The sequence below is a fragment of the Falco biarmicus genome, unplaced genomic scaffold, assembly GCF_023638135.1.
Source record: "Falco biarmicus isolate bFalBia1 unplaced genomic scaffold, bFalBia1.pri scaffold_245, whole genome shotgun sequence".
In the NCBI taxonomy this organism is placed as follows: domain Eukaryota; kingdom Metazoa; phylum Chordata; class Aves; order Falconiformes; family Falconidae; genus Falco; species Falco biarmicus.
The window spans coordinates 34,086-49,735 of NW_026611812.1; the positions used below are offsets into that span (position 1 = coordinate 34,086).

Consider the following 15,650-nt stretch of genomic DNA (forward strand, 5'->3'; position numbering starts at 1 on the left):
CGTGGTCAAGAAGAGAGATGTGTGTGACCTCCCAACATACGGGTGGTCCCTCCCCTGTGTGCCCTTTGTCAGCCGGTTGCTAGGGGAAGAGCCCGACTCGTTCCCATAGCAACCGACCAAAGGGCACATGGGGGCGGGGCCACACCTGTGTTGGCAGGTCACGCACTTCTCTCCTCTTCACCAAGATGGTGCCCCGGGACCGGCTTTACCTCTCGTAGGCCTGCAGCGAAGCCTGTGCTGGGCACGAGGCCGAGGGGCCCGCCTCTTCCCGCCAGCTGTGCGCGCGTGGGAGCGGCGGTCGGGGTCGCTGGCTGCGCGAGGCGCGGGGCAAAGGTGAGGAGACGCGGCGGGAGGGGGGCGGCCAGCGGCGCTGCCCTCCCTCGGCGGGGCTCGGGGGTCTGCCTGCGTGGCCCCCGTCTGGAGGGGCGGTGCAGGACAGCCCCTTCCCCGGCTCTCCGGGAACTCTCCGGGAAGCCCCTCTGGGGTGCTGAGCAGGTGCTGGTGAGGAGGAAGCAGCCGAGGGGAGCTGCGGGGTGGGGCACACACACACCCCTACCACCACCACCCCCATACCCACAAACACCCCCCGCCCACCCCGGTCCATCCCTAAAATCCTTCATCAATTCCCACCCGTCCGTCCCTAAACCCCTTCCCCCGCCCCCTCCCCTACTCCCGTCCCTCTGTCCCTGGCATGGCCCAACTGCCCAGCACCACCAGACCACTCTGGCCCAAACACCATAAGGCAATGGTTCCCACCTGACAACAGCAAGTCGAGGAACCTTTTTTTTCCTAAATAAAGACATTTTTGCTTCATATGCTGCCCACTACACCAAATTATGTCTTGCTGACTGACTGGATACCCAGCAAAGATGAACTCCACATCAAATCGATCAAATATATCAATCATTGAAACATATCCAAGGTAGTTTCTTGTATTATAATACAGGAAAATAGCATGCAATATGATAAAAGGAAACAGCAGTAGCTATTGTGAGCGATATGACAAAAGAGCAATAGGAGCGAAGCACCAAATTGTCACTGCAAAGCCTTAACGAGACTAAGGAAAGGAGACATCACCAATTCCAACCCCAACATCACACAAGACCACCCTTTATCTGGGAGCGCCCTTGCAGCCGGCACCAGCAGTCTCTTGGGAAATGGGAAATTCCCCTGGAGAAGGTGCCAGAAAGGAATTCCCCTGCTGCTTCTCAACCTGCCCTGGCAGACATGTGAGGCACAGCACAAAAGTTCTGCTCCCTGATTTCTGTGGTGAGCAAAATTGACACGGCACATTTGCAATATTACACAGACCCAAGAAGTCACCTTGGAAAAGTAAAAGCTCCCCTGGAGAAGTGCAGCGAATGAAGAGACGGGACGCAGCTTGATGCAAGCAAGTTGTCCCTTTATTAGTGATTTTCTTACAATTATATATGTTTCTACCTTCTACATATTACACACTGATTGGTTAAATCTTAAGCGTAAGAAACACTGATTGGTTAATATTTAAGGCACACCGTTAGAACAATAGGTACTTACTAGTTTATCTTGACCTAGCAATAATTTTTATTCCAAGGTTAGGGAGTTTCTTTCTACGCAGCTTTCTTAATTACATATCGGCGCCATCTGTTCCCTTATCTGGCTACTTGTTTCTCTGTCCGTCTGGTTGCCTCCTCAACTGTGACGGCTCAGGGGTCTGCAGTTAGCTTGTTCCTTTGCTCCCAGGGCTTGTGCCCTACAAGTTCTAACAAGTCTCTGTTCATCAGGCTATCAGTACTTGGACTCTTGTCCTTGAGGCCTTGACCTACAGAGAAGGTGCAAGGAAGGAGTTCTCTTGCTGTTTCTCACCCTCCCCTTGCAGCCATGTAAGGAACAGCACAAAAGTTCTGCTCCCTGCTTTCTGCTCTGAGAAAAAGAAAATTGACCTCTCATACCTGGAATCATTCACATTCCAAAAGAAGCCACCTTGGGAACGTGCAGCGCTGCTCCCCTGGAGAAGGTTCCAGAAAGGAATTCTCTTGCTGCTTCTCACCATGCCCTGGGAGCCATGTGAGGCACAGCACAAAAATTCTGCTCCCTGATTTCTGTGGTGAACAAAATTGACCGGTTTAGTTGTACTCACGGAGAGACAAGACTTTCTTACTCAAAAGCAAAACCAGAAAGCCACACAGGCTTGGGAATCCTCTTCTTCTTCTGCGTGGCTGGTGACTTCCCATGGCTATTCCTCAAGGCAGGATAAACAACCATGAATTTGGAAGCCCGCATAAATTCAAGTACACTTAGTCCTCTGACAGTCACTACTTGTGGGCCAGCAGTCCTCTCACCCCTCCACTGATCTGCCTCTTAGTCCTCTAGCAGTCATTCTCCATGGAGGGACCACAAGTCCTCCATACCTACCTACCAACTCACCAGAAATGAGTCAGACCACATCAGAAGTAACACTGCCTGACCTGCAGGAGATATAGAAACCATCATTACTGGTCGACAAGACAGAAAAAACACCGCCATCCACCAGACAGCAGAAAAACAACCAGAAGAAACATTGTATACAAACCAAAGGCCCCCACCCAAACCCTGCAAAGGCCAAAAACATGAAAAAAGGCACTCTCCACATAAAAAAAACAAACCAAAACCACACAAAGAACACATAATAAGATCACACTACCATAACCCCAGGAATACAGAGCCAACAAACCCAGATTCTGTCCATAAAAATAACACGCTTTAACGCTTCACTCGCTTAACCTCTGGCATACCATAACCTTGTCGCCCCCAAACCCCAGCACGCTGTAGCCCTAAGGCAACACAAAATGGAACACAAAGTCCCTGGAGATCTCTGTCAGGGCCTTCAGGTGGACGCTGACCTCAGGCATCGTAACCTTGAAGTGGGAGCCATGTGGAGGCACCAGAACATCACCGGCACCCATCTTCACACCCTGAAACAGTGCCTGGGATAAACGCTCCTGGGCAGAAAGACTGAGGCACTCGGAGGCTTTGAACCGGCCGGCCACAGTCACAGGGCTTGAGCTCATCATTTCTGTGTCAGAGCCACCAGGCAGGTGGCCCCATCCTCCCAGAGAGACCCCTCAGGGCACCTGTACCCAGCTCCAGGGGGCTGGATACACAGCCTCGGATCCATGGTGGGAGGGGTGCTTTAATCCTGGGAGCGGGATTTCTAACAGTGCCCCTGAGGAGGAAAGCCTCCTCAGGCCTGGAAGCCTGAGAGACATCCCTGCGCTGCTCCACACGTCACCAAAAGCAGGGGCTGAGGAAGGCTGCTTTGGGGCCCGTCGAGGGAACCAGCTCCCCTGGGCTGCTCTGCGGCCACTGGCTGCCGTTGCTGTCACGCAGGTCTCAGTGCTGCTCTGCAGTCGGCCGTCACCTCCCTGCGCGACACTCTCCAGCGCAGCACACGTCTGCACTGGCTCTCCCTGGGGACAAAGATCACAAGCGAGGGATGGGCTTGGCTTTGCCCCCAGTCCCAGGCTGCCACCAGAGAGACCTGCCACCCCCCGCCCCAGCTGTGCGATGTGGGCACCACGTACAGCTGCAGACGTGGGTCAGGGCAGCTGTGGGCAGGGGGCAAGCCCCGTGGCGGTGCCCCCGGCGCTGGCAGCAGGCAGAGCTGGGGAGAGCGAGGGGCAGCCCAGGGCAGCCGGCAGCTGGCGGCGGGGCCCGGCAGGGTGCAGCACCCTCAGCAATGCCCGGCTCCTTGCGCCTCGGCCCCAGGGCTGCAGCGCAGGGCTGGCCCCAGCCGGGGCTGGGCTGGGAACAGCCAGGCAGGGCCCCCTGGCAGCCCCGGCACGCACCTGCTCCCTGCATGGGGCAGCCTGGTCCTTTGCAATCGACCCCGTGGCATCCAGAGAAGGGCCCTGCCCTGGGCCAGAGCCATCTCTGCAGGCAGGAGGCCTTCCTCGGCGTCCGTCCCTCAAATCCCTCCCTCCGGCCCCCACAGTCCGTCCCTAAAACACTTCCCCTCGCCCCCAGTCCCTGCGAGCGGGGAATCCGCCTCCCCAGCTTTGAGCCCGGGCGGCGCAAGCCCCCCCAGGGCTCACCCTGCCATCCATGTGGTTCCTGGAAGAAACACCATCCCACCATGCCCGCAGGCAAACCGCTATCCCTATGGACACAATGGGGGCAGCCGGCACGGGGCGGGGGGGGGGGGTGTCACTCTCGGGGCTATTCTAGTGAGCAACACTCAGAGAGGCCAAAAACTGGAGTGCAGGGGTGATGCCGGCATTACAGCCAGCTGCAAGCGAAAGGCACTCAATGGGCATGGGCGCTGCTGGGAGGGAAAGCGCCACGTCAGGACGGTCGGGAATCTCGGCTGGCTGGGAGGGAGCTCCATCGAGCGCTCAGAGTCGAGGCTTGAGATCCTTGCAGCCACGGAGGTTTTTGCACGGAGAGCTGCGCTAAGCAAGGCTGGTTTATCACTTTGGCTGCAACACGAGCGTGCTGCACCCATGCATGTGTGCTTCCCCTGAGCCGACAGAGAACTTTCTCTCCTGGGCTTTGTTCCCTCTGGGACAGCGGCTGTGAGCGAGGCAGGGCTGTCAGATATGCACAGCAGGGGTCGAGGGGCTCAGAACGGATAAACCCCCCGGCCTGCGCCCGGCCCTGCCCCTCTCTTACAGCCTCCATGGCAGTTCCCCTGCAGCTGAATAGAACCATCAACGCTCTGTCTTCAGTGCAGTTTCTTGTACATAGAAAAAGGGGACAGCACAAAGCGTGAAGCAAAGCCAAGAAGGTGGCACCTGATTTTAAAAAGAATACATTCAGTACATCACAAAAAAATGCGGTGGAACTCACTCTTCCAATTGGGTTAGGCAGGAGGAAAATGGATTTGGAAAGCAAATAAGAATCGCTCACTTCAAGCTATAAGGTGGCTACTAAACACAGACTCTCCCGTGCATGTCCTGCTCATTAGTTCTGCGCTTTGGACATGCCTGCGGCTTCCCTGAAGCACCCTCTCTGGGTTACTCTTCCAAAGGGGTTCCTGGGACATCTGCATAGGGAAGCTGCCTGAAGCAATCACCGTTTGTTATCCTGTCAGGTTTCAGCCAGGGCAGATAGCCTGTGCATGCAGGGACTACAAACTGCAGGCATCGCAACTTGTGGATCCCAGGAAAAAGGGGGTACATGATATGAATTTACGGTACAAGGCTGTCACTGAAACAAGCCATGTGAAGTGGAATATAGTACTTCTAGCACCAGTGAAATAGTGTACGTTAAAAGAGTATTCATCTATATACAAAAAAGTCATGAAAACTTATTTTCAGGACATTTCTCAAGATCTTGAGAAATAGACCTCTGTTTACTGGTAAGGGAAGAAGAAGTAAGAAACTAAAAAGTGTCCATCCCAATACACACACCACCACCACAAACACCACGACCCGCCCCCAAATTACCTCAGGTGAGCCGCGGCCTTTTTAAAAAGTGCCAGCATCTAAAGCGTATGTAGTGACCTGGAACAACGTTGCTGCATATTTGGGATTCAGATGATACAGGGCAGCGTGAGGATTGCTAACATGGACAAAACAGCGGGACTTACTTTGCCTCTTTATTTCGGTAGCTAGGTAAATAGCTAAGGATTGAGGCTCTTGTGGCGAGGTGTCTGCTTACCCTTGAGCAAACAGTACTTCCATAAGTGCAAAACCAAACCTGCAACGTTGGGAATGGCAGTTTCCTGCTGACACGCATTTTTTTCCAAAAGGCAGGTGTCTGCTTCCTATCTGGGGCCATCTTTGTGCACGCTAAAAATAGTTCATGCCCTTAGTGCAGTGCTGAGAGTTTTGAAAGATGGACAGCAGTGTCTGGTACACACCTTCTTCAGGAAGGTCAGGAAGGGCTTCTTGACCTTCCTGAATTTTTTCAGCGGTTGATCTCGAAAAGCTTTTCTTCTCTCCTTTTCTCTTCTGGTGTGCTTTCAGCCTCTTCTCCAGAGACCTGTTTTCCCTTTCTGTTTCTTTGCTTTTCATTTTCCTGAAACGAAAGACCCTGCAAACCTTGATATTCCACAGTGTTATTAGAGAGGTAAAACCACGATCAACTGGAATCAGTTCTCATTTTAAACAAAGGGAGCTCATTTTACCTTCTTTCCTCTGAAAGGCTCATCAGCTGTTCCGGGTCTACCGAGGAGTCTGCTGTGCTCTCGGGGGTGGTTGGAAGCAAAGGTACAAGCGCCTGAACCGGAAAGGTTGAAGTTGACAGGTGGCAAGACACCTGGAGCAGTAAGCTACCGTTTTCCAAATTGCTACCTTAGCTCCTCAAATAAGATCCCTTTGGTTGCTTTGCATTATCCACATTTTGCACCGTCATAAGATAGGCTTCAGGAGCTCTGATGAATTGGGATGATGGGCTGCCCCTTCTCGCGGGCTGGGGCACCACAAACTGGAGGGGTCTTGGAGGGTAGGACAGACCCTTGCCAGCTTCGTTCTGCTGGGCTTTCTTCTGCCTTCCTGGGACACGGTTCTGCCGTTATCCCTTGGGCAGCATTATCCCATTCTGGGGCGTGAGCCTTTTATTTTTAAATCTGCGATTTTGTATTTGACTTCTTGTAAGTATTTAGATTGATTAAGCACATTCCCAATGCATCTGAGAAACAACCTTTCTGTTTTTTCTTCTCTATCATTACAGGGTGGGAAAAGTCAAACAGACAAGGGATCTAATGACAGGAGGAGGCACAGCAGCTGCTTGGACCTATCAGAAACTACTGTCATACATGAGAAACGTGTCAGTGTTTGTTGGCCTGACATCCCTCTACTATTTCTGATTTCACCACCATACCTGCCCCTGCTTCTTTGTAGAGGATGAACAGAGAGGGTGCTGTGTGCAAGAAGTCTTTTGCCTGGGGCTCTGCGTTTGCTTCACCTGCACGGCTCCTTTGATCTTCCAAACGCACCCGTGGAACACAAAAGCACGTGCAGCAAAGTGACCTCGTGGAAGTGGACAACACCTAAACCAAAATCCACCAGCAGCACAATAAGGAATTGGACCAGAAGCCCCAGATTTTGAAAACCCTCAGCCCCTCCTCATACCTGTGCACCTGTCCACAGGTGCTGGCACCTCCTCGGCTGATGGAGGGGAGAGGCCGGCCACCTCCTCCCCAAAGATGTCCCCGCAGTTTTCAATCACAAACTGCACCAGCACGTTCCCCTGCACACATCAAAGCCTTGGTCTCAGCCTACGAGTTTTCTCCCTTTGAGCCTCCCAGTTCCCCCTGCCATCCCCCTGGGGAGGGAGGGAGGGAGGGAGGGAGCAGCTGTGTGTTGCACAGCTGGCGGCCCCGCTTGAACCACAGCAGCCTATGAGCAACAGTTAGCTGGTTGATGGTGAGAGTGCTCATCCTTCGTCCTCCATCAGGGTGCGGGCGTCTCCCGTATCACACTGGGACGCAAAAAAGCCTCAGCAGTCCGGCTGCTGTTGGAGCTGCTGGAAAAGCTTTTTGGGCGAGCCGACGTATTTGTAGTGGCCAGCATGGCAGTTTGCTTTATACCGTTGCCCTGAGCGTGGGCGTCTGAAGAAACTGCCCGGCAGTCAGTGTGCAGGGATGACGGCCGCAGGGGACAGCAAGCTGCAGGTGATGGTCAGCGGCGGCACCGTGTCTGCCTGCGTGTTGTCCCGGCTCTGAGCTAATGGCGCTGCTCCCCAGTGGAGCATCCATCGAGCCTGAGCACAGGCTGTGTCTTAGCCAGAATCCGAGCAGGAGCTGAGGGGACAGTGACACCTCCAGAGGTGCCATCCGGCCCCCACCTCCCTGTGTGACTGTGCTGTGAGTCCTAAAGCTCAGCCGTGATGCCCACTGGCAAGGAGTCTGGGCCAAGGGATGATCCCAAAGTCCTCCCCTAGGACGCACCACCAAACAATATCTGCCCAGTCCCCAATTATCACATGGCAGACGTAGTCAGAAGAGAGGAAAGATCATTTTATTGAGGACATCAGCTGCAGGCTGGGGGGGTGGTGGCTACCCAGGAGCCCCAGGGCTTCAGGCAGGAAAACAGCACCTGCAACAATAAGAGCCAGGAAGCACTGCTAAAGCCACAAAGCCAGGACGAGGCGTGACTTGGTTGCCCTTGCTTTGGGGAACGCTTTACAAAGTGCCTTGAATCAGCGCTCCCGCCCAAAGGACTGGTTCTCTTCATTTACTCCAGCAGCCTCGGCAGACAATAAAAGCCTTACACAAGCAGCCTGCCACAGCAAGAAAGGATCTTCCTGACTTGCCGTTCAGTTCTCAAATGTTACGTTACTGCCTGTGGAACAGGGTTTAATAGGCTGTATTCCCAAGACCTCTGACTCCCCTTTACTGACCTGGGGCCTCGCGTTTGTGCTTTTCCCAAATGATATTCGTTCTAGTGTTTGGTCCACAGTTCCCCATTCTAGTATCTAATAGTGCATTCCACCACTTCATACGTTGACTTTTCAATCGCTTTGTCCGTCTCTGGCCGGCCCCCTCGCAGGGAACACGGAAACGCAGATCGGGACTCCCCACTCACTTCACAGTTAAACTGTGTCTCTCACACACATCACACTTGCTGGGCAGCCCTCAGCCACACAGGCAGCATGTTACATACAACTCTAGGACTGCTGACAGTTTGCGTTAGCACACAAAGTACGTGTTTCAATGAACAATTGCCAAAAACCAAGTTCTAATTTTTTCTGGCCCTAAGCAGGGGCCCTCTGCTCTGTTGCCCCTTCTTCCCCCAGTTTCTTACCGGAACTAGTAACTCCAGCTCACCAGCTCCTTGACCATGGCTTCAATCTGTTCCTGAGCCACATGCACATCTTCTGTAGGTCCTTCCAAAGTGATGTTATCCTCTCCTCCAGTGAATTTGATGTGAACCTTGAGGTGAAAGACAATGGATCTCTTAAGAATTTGCCAAGATCCAAGCCAGGCCAATGCTCTTGGTCAGGCCTACACCATCCATCCCTGCCACTAAGAGATGCGCTCCTTCCCAAAAAGCCCAAACAAAATCCCCACAATTTTACAAGTCAGTAACTTAACGATTTCGGCCATATGGCAGTGCCTAGAGCCCAAGGCTCTGGTGCTGTCCCAGTTTCTGCAAGGGCTTTGGAGAAGTTTACCCATCTAGCCTTTATCTAGATACCGCCTAACTCACCAGGGAGAAGCCTCGCTGCACTCGCCATTTCCAGGTATCCTACTACATCAGTTCTCAAAACAGCACCACATAAAGCTTCCTTGGAAGGGCTCAACCCATGACAATAACATAGGAGGAGCAGTGTTTGCAGCAGTAAAAGAGAGGGTTCCCTTGAACAGCAAAGATCTGTGTCATTTCCCCCTGGGTTTACCCACGCTAGAAGACACCTCTCTCTTCCGTGACGAGTGATCTGGACTAAACCTTCTTCTACGCCGGGGGTGCTAAGCTAACCAGCTCATCCATACCTTTGGCATCTGCTGAGTTATTTTGGCCAGGTTCTGTCCTTTCTTTCCAATAATGAAACGATGAAGCCAAGAGGGGGCAGAGACCGAGGAGACGGTAAAACTGTTGGCCTGAGAGACAGAAAAACAGAGAAGCTGTTTGATGGACAAACTGGGAGAGGCCTTCACAACAATTCAGTTCCAATTCCCATGCTGCACCTCCGGTATTGACTTCTAAGCTGCACCTCTAATGGCCCAAGAGAGACCACCCCCGCTACACCTGTCAGTGCTCACAAATGTATCTTCGCGGGACCTTCAAAGGAGGCCTAGCCCATCTTGTCAGTACCTTTGCATAGACTTCAGTCAATGCTTGCCCAAGTTTCTCAGGCTCGCCTCGCAGTATCAGCGTCTCCGAGCTACTGTCTGTGGGTGGGATCTCGACAGAGACTCCAGTCTTCTCCAAGATCTCCTGCAGGGAATTCCCCTTGGGGCCGATGACATACTTGTGCTGGGACTTCTTCACCTCCACTGCAATAGTAGTAGTCTTCTTTTTCTGTAGGGGCAGAGACACTGAGGCATCAATCACAAGGGGGCGGGGAAGGACAAGAGCGACAGGAAGAGGCACAAGATGCAGTCAAACTCTGCACCCAGCAAAGAGCAAAGCCAAGCTGAGCACAGTGGCTCGGCAGTACCCTAGCACCCCTTGGACCCCTGCCTACAGAAAGCCTTGTGCTCAAAAATTCACAGGGGAAGTACAAAACTAGCATGCTGGGTCAAGCTCCCTGGGACACGGCATGCAAGAGACCACACACACACACACACACAGGCATGTCGTTGTCGTCGTCCCCGTCCCCCCGTTGGACAACAGGGTTCAACTCCCAGCCGTCTCCCAGGCAGTGCCGTGATGCAACACTGTGCAGGCTATAAGCCGATTGTTGAAATCCAGACCGGTACAAATACAGACCTAACCACGAGGAGAAACAGCCCAGCAACCCACAACAAGGATATTCACAGCAGCGTTGGCTGTGGGAAATAAACTGGAGTGACATTCACTCTTCAGCAACTTCTGCTTATGTAGCAGCTTTGATACTGTCAGCTGGCCACCACTGTAGACCTCACACTTCTTTCCTTCCTTAGTAGCCCCGGTGTGAACAAGAGCCAGGGGAGCTCTTGGTGGCCTGCTAATTCCCACGATACAGAAAAGCCAGAAATCTGTCACCTCCCGGATAGTATCAGCCCAGCTCCCACTCTGCCGAGTGAGGAAACGGTAGGATTCGGGGTCATGTACTGCAAGGGCTGCTGAGCCAGATGCAACCGAGGGATGCACAAAAGTAGAACAAGAAGGGAAGAGTGCCTAGGAGCGGGTGCCAGGGGAAGGTGGGAAGCTTTATGGACCATCCGTACCTTCTCCTCATAGATCTTCTTAACGCGAGCCACAGCCTGGGCTAGTTGCTCCTTTTCTCCGGTGAAGACTATCTCGGTCTTGTTGACACTGGGTGGAGGAATGTTGATGCGCGTCCCTGTGTCCTGCATGAGCTCCCTCACCAGCTTGTTGTAAGGGCCAGCAATGAAAGGGTGGTACACTTTCTCCACGTCCAGCCGCTCCACGGCACGCTTATCCTGGAAGAGCCCACAACAGACCTTGGTGGGAACTGCCCTCTATATTACAGTCTCTGCCAGGCACAGCTAAGTTCCCAGGGGTGTCCTGCCTGACACTCTGGCCCAAGCAACCTTCTCAGTTTGCGGGCTTGTAGATCTCCACCTCTTTCAATCTACAAATACGGTTGCTGCTGCTGCTCCTTGTTTACGATATTCACCCCTGTGATCTCCTGCCTTATCCCAGCTGGCACCTAAGACGCTTCACTTCAACTATCAAATGCTTGTTTGGGCTTCAGAGATGGACAAAACGCAGCACAAGAAGTTTCAGGACCTGGCAGCGGTGCTCATACAGCCGGCGAGTGGCACAGTATACGTCTCCGTTCAGGCTAACGTTAGCCACTGACTGTAGCCACGGTGGCTACAAACTCCGACTATACCGTGGGGAAGCAAAATGGCTGACCAGCTAATGCCATGAGAGAGATCACAGTACTGAGGTACCTGCTCAGCGGAGATAAGCAGGATCTCGTGCCGGGCCTTCTCAATCCCTTCTTTAGTGCCGCTGATCTTGATCTGGTTGCTGGGGTCATCTGGGCGGGGGATCTGCATTTTGGTTGCAGTTTTGAGCTTCAGGTCCTGCAGCCTCTCACCCTTCTTTCCAATGACAAAACGGTGGTGCTCCTTGGGGATGGCAACTGTCGCTGAAGCCTGCGGCAGAAGAACCAAGCATCTGTGAAAAGCCTTGCCTGCACTGGCAGATCCACAGGAACAGAGCCAGGGAAAGCAAGGTAGACGCTGCTCAGCGGTACTGCTCCTCAGAGCAAACACAACGCCTTCCCAGCACATTCTGTCTGAGGGCTGACACTGTACCAGCTGATCTACAGTGCCTCTATGCCAGGAGTATAAAGCCCACCTTTCCCTCAAAACCCTTCTGTTTGCACAGGAGCAGTACTCTGAATTAGCAAAGGCCTTCCGACACAGACGAGGAGGTGCCTCTCCTCCAGTGTAAGACACCAGGCAACAACTGAGATGGCAGCGCACAGCTGGAGTTTATCTGAACTCTGGCATCTGCTGCCAAGGCTACAGAGAGCAAGACGTACAGTATGACTCCTAGGAAAGAGAAATTCAACACCAGAAACCTACTGCAGGAGGCAGGCAGCTAGCAGATGCTTACCGCTACTTAAGTGCTAAGGCGTCTTCAAGTGTAGCACATGCTGCTCCTGGGACTGCTTCTAGAAGGCCCCGCATGCAAAAGGGGTCCTTCTCAATCTACCATTAAAGGGCTGCTCTATACAAGGGCTTCCTGACTTCTTCCCTTCTCACTGAGTTTTTACAGGTCTGGTAGCTGATGACTGCTATCGTGCTCCTGATCCCTGTGATTAGGCAACCACTAACAGCAATCAGACAATGAACATTCAAGCTATAATGGAAAAATAAAGGATGAAGAAAAGATCACTCGGTGTGACTTTTCAGCTCTGTGTTCCTGTCCTGAAGCTAGCCAAGCCCAAGAGAAGCTGGAATACAGACACACCTTCCAGACCTGGGGCCAGGGCAGAAGGAGCTATATTTGAGAACAGTGGCTCACGGGTCTGTGGCGGCACGACCTGAACTGTTTTTTCAGATGCACATTGTGGATGTAGGGTTTCGTTCCTTTCTCTTTCCTCTGGCAGGGTATGACACAGGGGCTGAACAGCGCTAAGCAGACATGGTATTAACATTGCATTACCTACCTTTGGCATTATACTTTAAAACACACTGCAACACCTGGCTGCGATACATCCTAACAAGAGCTACCACCTTGACTATGAGCTCAAGAACCTTAAGGTAAGAGATCAAAACCTAGAGGACTGAAGCAACCGAAACAACAGGGTTGTGGCTCCTTACCAGTGTGCCTTGAGTTACACAATGCAGAACCCTGACCCGAAGCTTTTGGCTTTTGGCAGGACTTCCTTTCCTCTACTTTTCTTTCTCCCAGCCTTCCACGTTCTCCTCTGAAGGACTTCAGGAAAAGCACAGTCCCGTTCTCACACACTACTAGCTTTGTGTGTGAGGCTCCTGCACCCCCTCCAGCACCAGCACCTCAGCACAAAGTCACTGGTTGCAACTCAAATGTTCCAGAGATCGCAGGCTCCACGCTTCATGCAACACCACGGCCTGTAATTACCTTGGAACCCTATTTTAAGCCTCATTCCCATTCCAAATTGCCAGTTGGGTGCTTTGAAAACGTACAGCAAAGCTGAATTAGTCATACCTCTTTGGCTTACAAGCACACGGGCCCAAGGGTCTCAAAGCATTTGCGAGTCTTGGGGAAGAGCAAAGACGAAGGCAGAAACAGTTAGATGCCCTCACCCGAGTCTGCAGTCGAGCGACAATCTGCTTCCGAGCCTTCGTGACTGCTTCCGCCTTGCCAGAGACCACGATCGAAAGGCCCTGGTCCTTTGCGAGAGACAGCTCCAGGTGAGCTCCCGTCTTCCGCATGATGTCAAGGCAGATCTTGGCCTGCTCGCCTTCTCCAAACTGATTCATGCCCTTGTATTTCCTCTCCTCCAGTGGCACATGGAACACCTGCTCAGCCACGGGACAGACACAAGCAGGGCACAGCAAGGTGTCAGTGTGCTTTGGATTGTCAGTGCCTCCCTCTGCAATCCTCCCTTCAGGCCTGTTCCAGCTATCTGTGCAACAGGGATGCAGAGCTTTGTCTGGGCAGTTTTTCAACACATCCCTCCCCCTCCAGAGCAGTCCTAGCATTCAGCTTCAGTCTTCCTTGTGCGCCAGGGCAAAGGACAGCAAAGAGGCAGTTACTCTGACACACTAAGGGATTTCATACTCCAGGGAAAGCTTCACTTCACCTACTTTTTGGAGGGATGAAAAGGAGGGAGATAAGACACCCACTCCCACCAACCTGAGTGATGACAGAAGCCTTTATTGGCCGGATTTTGCTCCAGGGCCCAGCAGGTTCCCGGGCAGCTTCCAAACATGGTGCTTTCTCAGGGAGCGCAGGGAAGGCTTCCTCGTAGGTGGGAGGATCCTTCTCTTCTTCAGAGTTTAAAGCTGTTACTGCGGTGAAGCAAACAAGGCAAATGAGATGCTCTCCCCACAGAAACGCCCCCATTCATAGGCAGTGCAACTCTATTGAGGCATCATCAAAGAGAGACAACAAAGGACTTGTGCACTACTATTCATCCTGCTACAGTTATGCTTGTGGAGAGCAGCCGAGTCGGGAGCACAGCTGAGCTCAGCACAGCACAGACTGCAGTAGGTGCCGCCATGGATGCAGGAAGCAACCGTGCAAGTGAATGGTGGCAGCAAACAAGCACATTATGGCCAACTTTGTTGAGAGGAGCTTGATCGGGGGACAACAGGCCAAGCAGAAGGAAATCAAAGGGACACAGCAAGGCTGTAGGTCAGAAGGGGACAAGACAGACACATGCCCAGGAAGAAGGCAGAGAGAAGCAGAAGCACTCTAGTTGGGGCAGAGTCCAGGGAAAGCCTGTAGCTTATGTTCGACTCAGCTGTGCACTGGGCTGTGCCAAGCGGGCCAGCTCGCAGCTGGAGAATGGGTGCCGAGACCCATCAGTGAGTCAGTCAATACGGTTATAATGACTTTCCCCAACACCTGGCTGAGCAAAGGAGGAAGTGACAATCCAGCACACTGATCCCACGAGGCTCTCTTGCAGCCCAATGACCCATGCTTGCACATGCCCTGCCCCACGGCTGACAGCGTTGCTAGCCAGAGCTCTGTGAAGATCTGAGGCTTGCCTCCGCCTGGCCCTGCACTGTGCAGCACCACCGATGTGCTCCTGTGGGTGGAAAGCCAGAGTCTGGCAGGCCGCCAGCCTAGGAATGGCGAACGCCGTGCCTGGACACTTAGGGGGAGCCGGAGGCATGGAGCGAGCTTGGCTAACAGCAAGGAACCTTGCCTGCGCAGTCTCTATTTAGAGGCACATCACAGGAACTCAGCTGTGTCTTCTCACCTTTCACCTGCTGCTGCGTCAAGCCACTGCGGTGTTCGGCAAAGCTCTCCTGGGTCAAAAGTGCCACCGAGCTCATCGTCGACCTCCCACGCACACACACAATCTGGGTATGCCACTGGAAGAGACAGAGGAGGCAACGCTATTACCAGCACCATTCAAGATGCACACAAGTCACTCCAGGAAGGCAAAAGACGTGTTTACTGAGCACTTTTCCAGCCGGCCTCTTGAGAAGCGCCTACAGGGCCAGTCTGCTGCCCTGTTCTCTTGCTGAACCACACAGAAACTCAGGGGGGATTTTTCCTCATAGCACAGCGGGCATCAAAACCAGAGCTCCTCGTTAAGAAGGCAGAGGATGTGCAACCTAAGAAGCCTCTTGGAAAGGGGGACACCCCAAGCTGTTAAAGCATACTCTCATTAATCTATCAAGTATTAATGGCGTGCAGTTTTAAAACCAGTCTCCCAAGGTACACATAGGCAGTGCAAGACCCTTGTGGAACCCTGGAGAGAAAACAAAAAAGAGCCCAGGATGCTGCCTCTTCCTGAAAAACTTACGCCTTGATTACCAACCGAGCATGAGCACCTGGGGCCCAGAGAGCAGCTCCTGGTGTCTCCAGCTCCTCTGCAATCCCTCCCACAACAGGCTCTACCGAGCGTGACCTTCCCTTCCGCTCCACGTACAGTCTCACAGCCCACAGTAAATACCACAG

At 53.0% G+C, this 15,650-nt stretch overlaps 1 protein-coding gene across 1 annotated transcript; it reads right to left on the reverse strand.

Annotated features, from left to right (window-relative positions):
- Positions 1-8,708: 8,708 nt before the first annotated feature.
- On the reverse strand, positions 8,709-15,085 carry LOC130143328 (vigilin-like). Its single transcript, XM_056326030.1, has 8 exons — positions 14,944-15,085; positions 13,872-14,026; positions 13,319-13,534; positions 11,471-11,677; positions 10,778-10,993; positions 9,720-9,926; positions 9,398-9,505; positions 8,709-8,836 (listed from the first exon to the last, which is right to left on the reverse strand). Exons 1-8 carry the CDS (start codon positions 15,017-15,019, stop codon positions 8,714-8,716), a joined length of 1,308 nt encoding a protein of 435 aa, XP_056182005.1. The 5' UTR covers positions 15,020-15,085; the 3' UTR covers positions 8,709-8,713.
- Between the last annotated feature and the right edge of the window lie 565 nt (positions 15,086-15,650).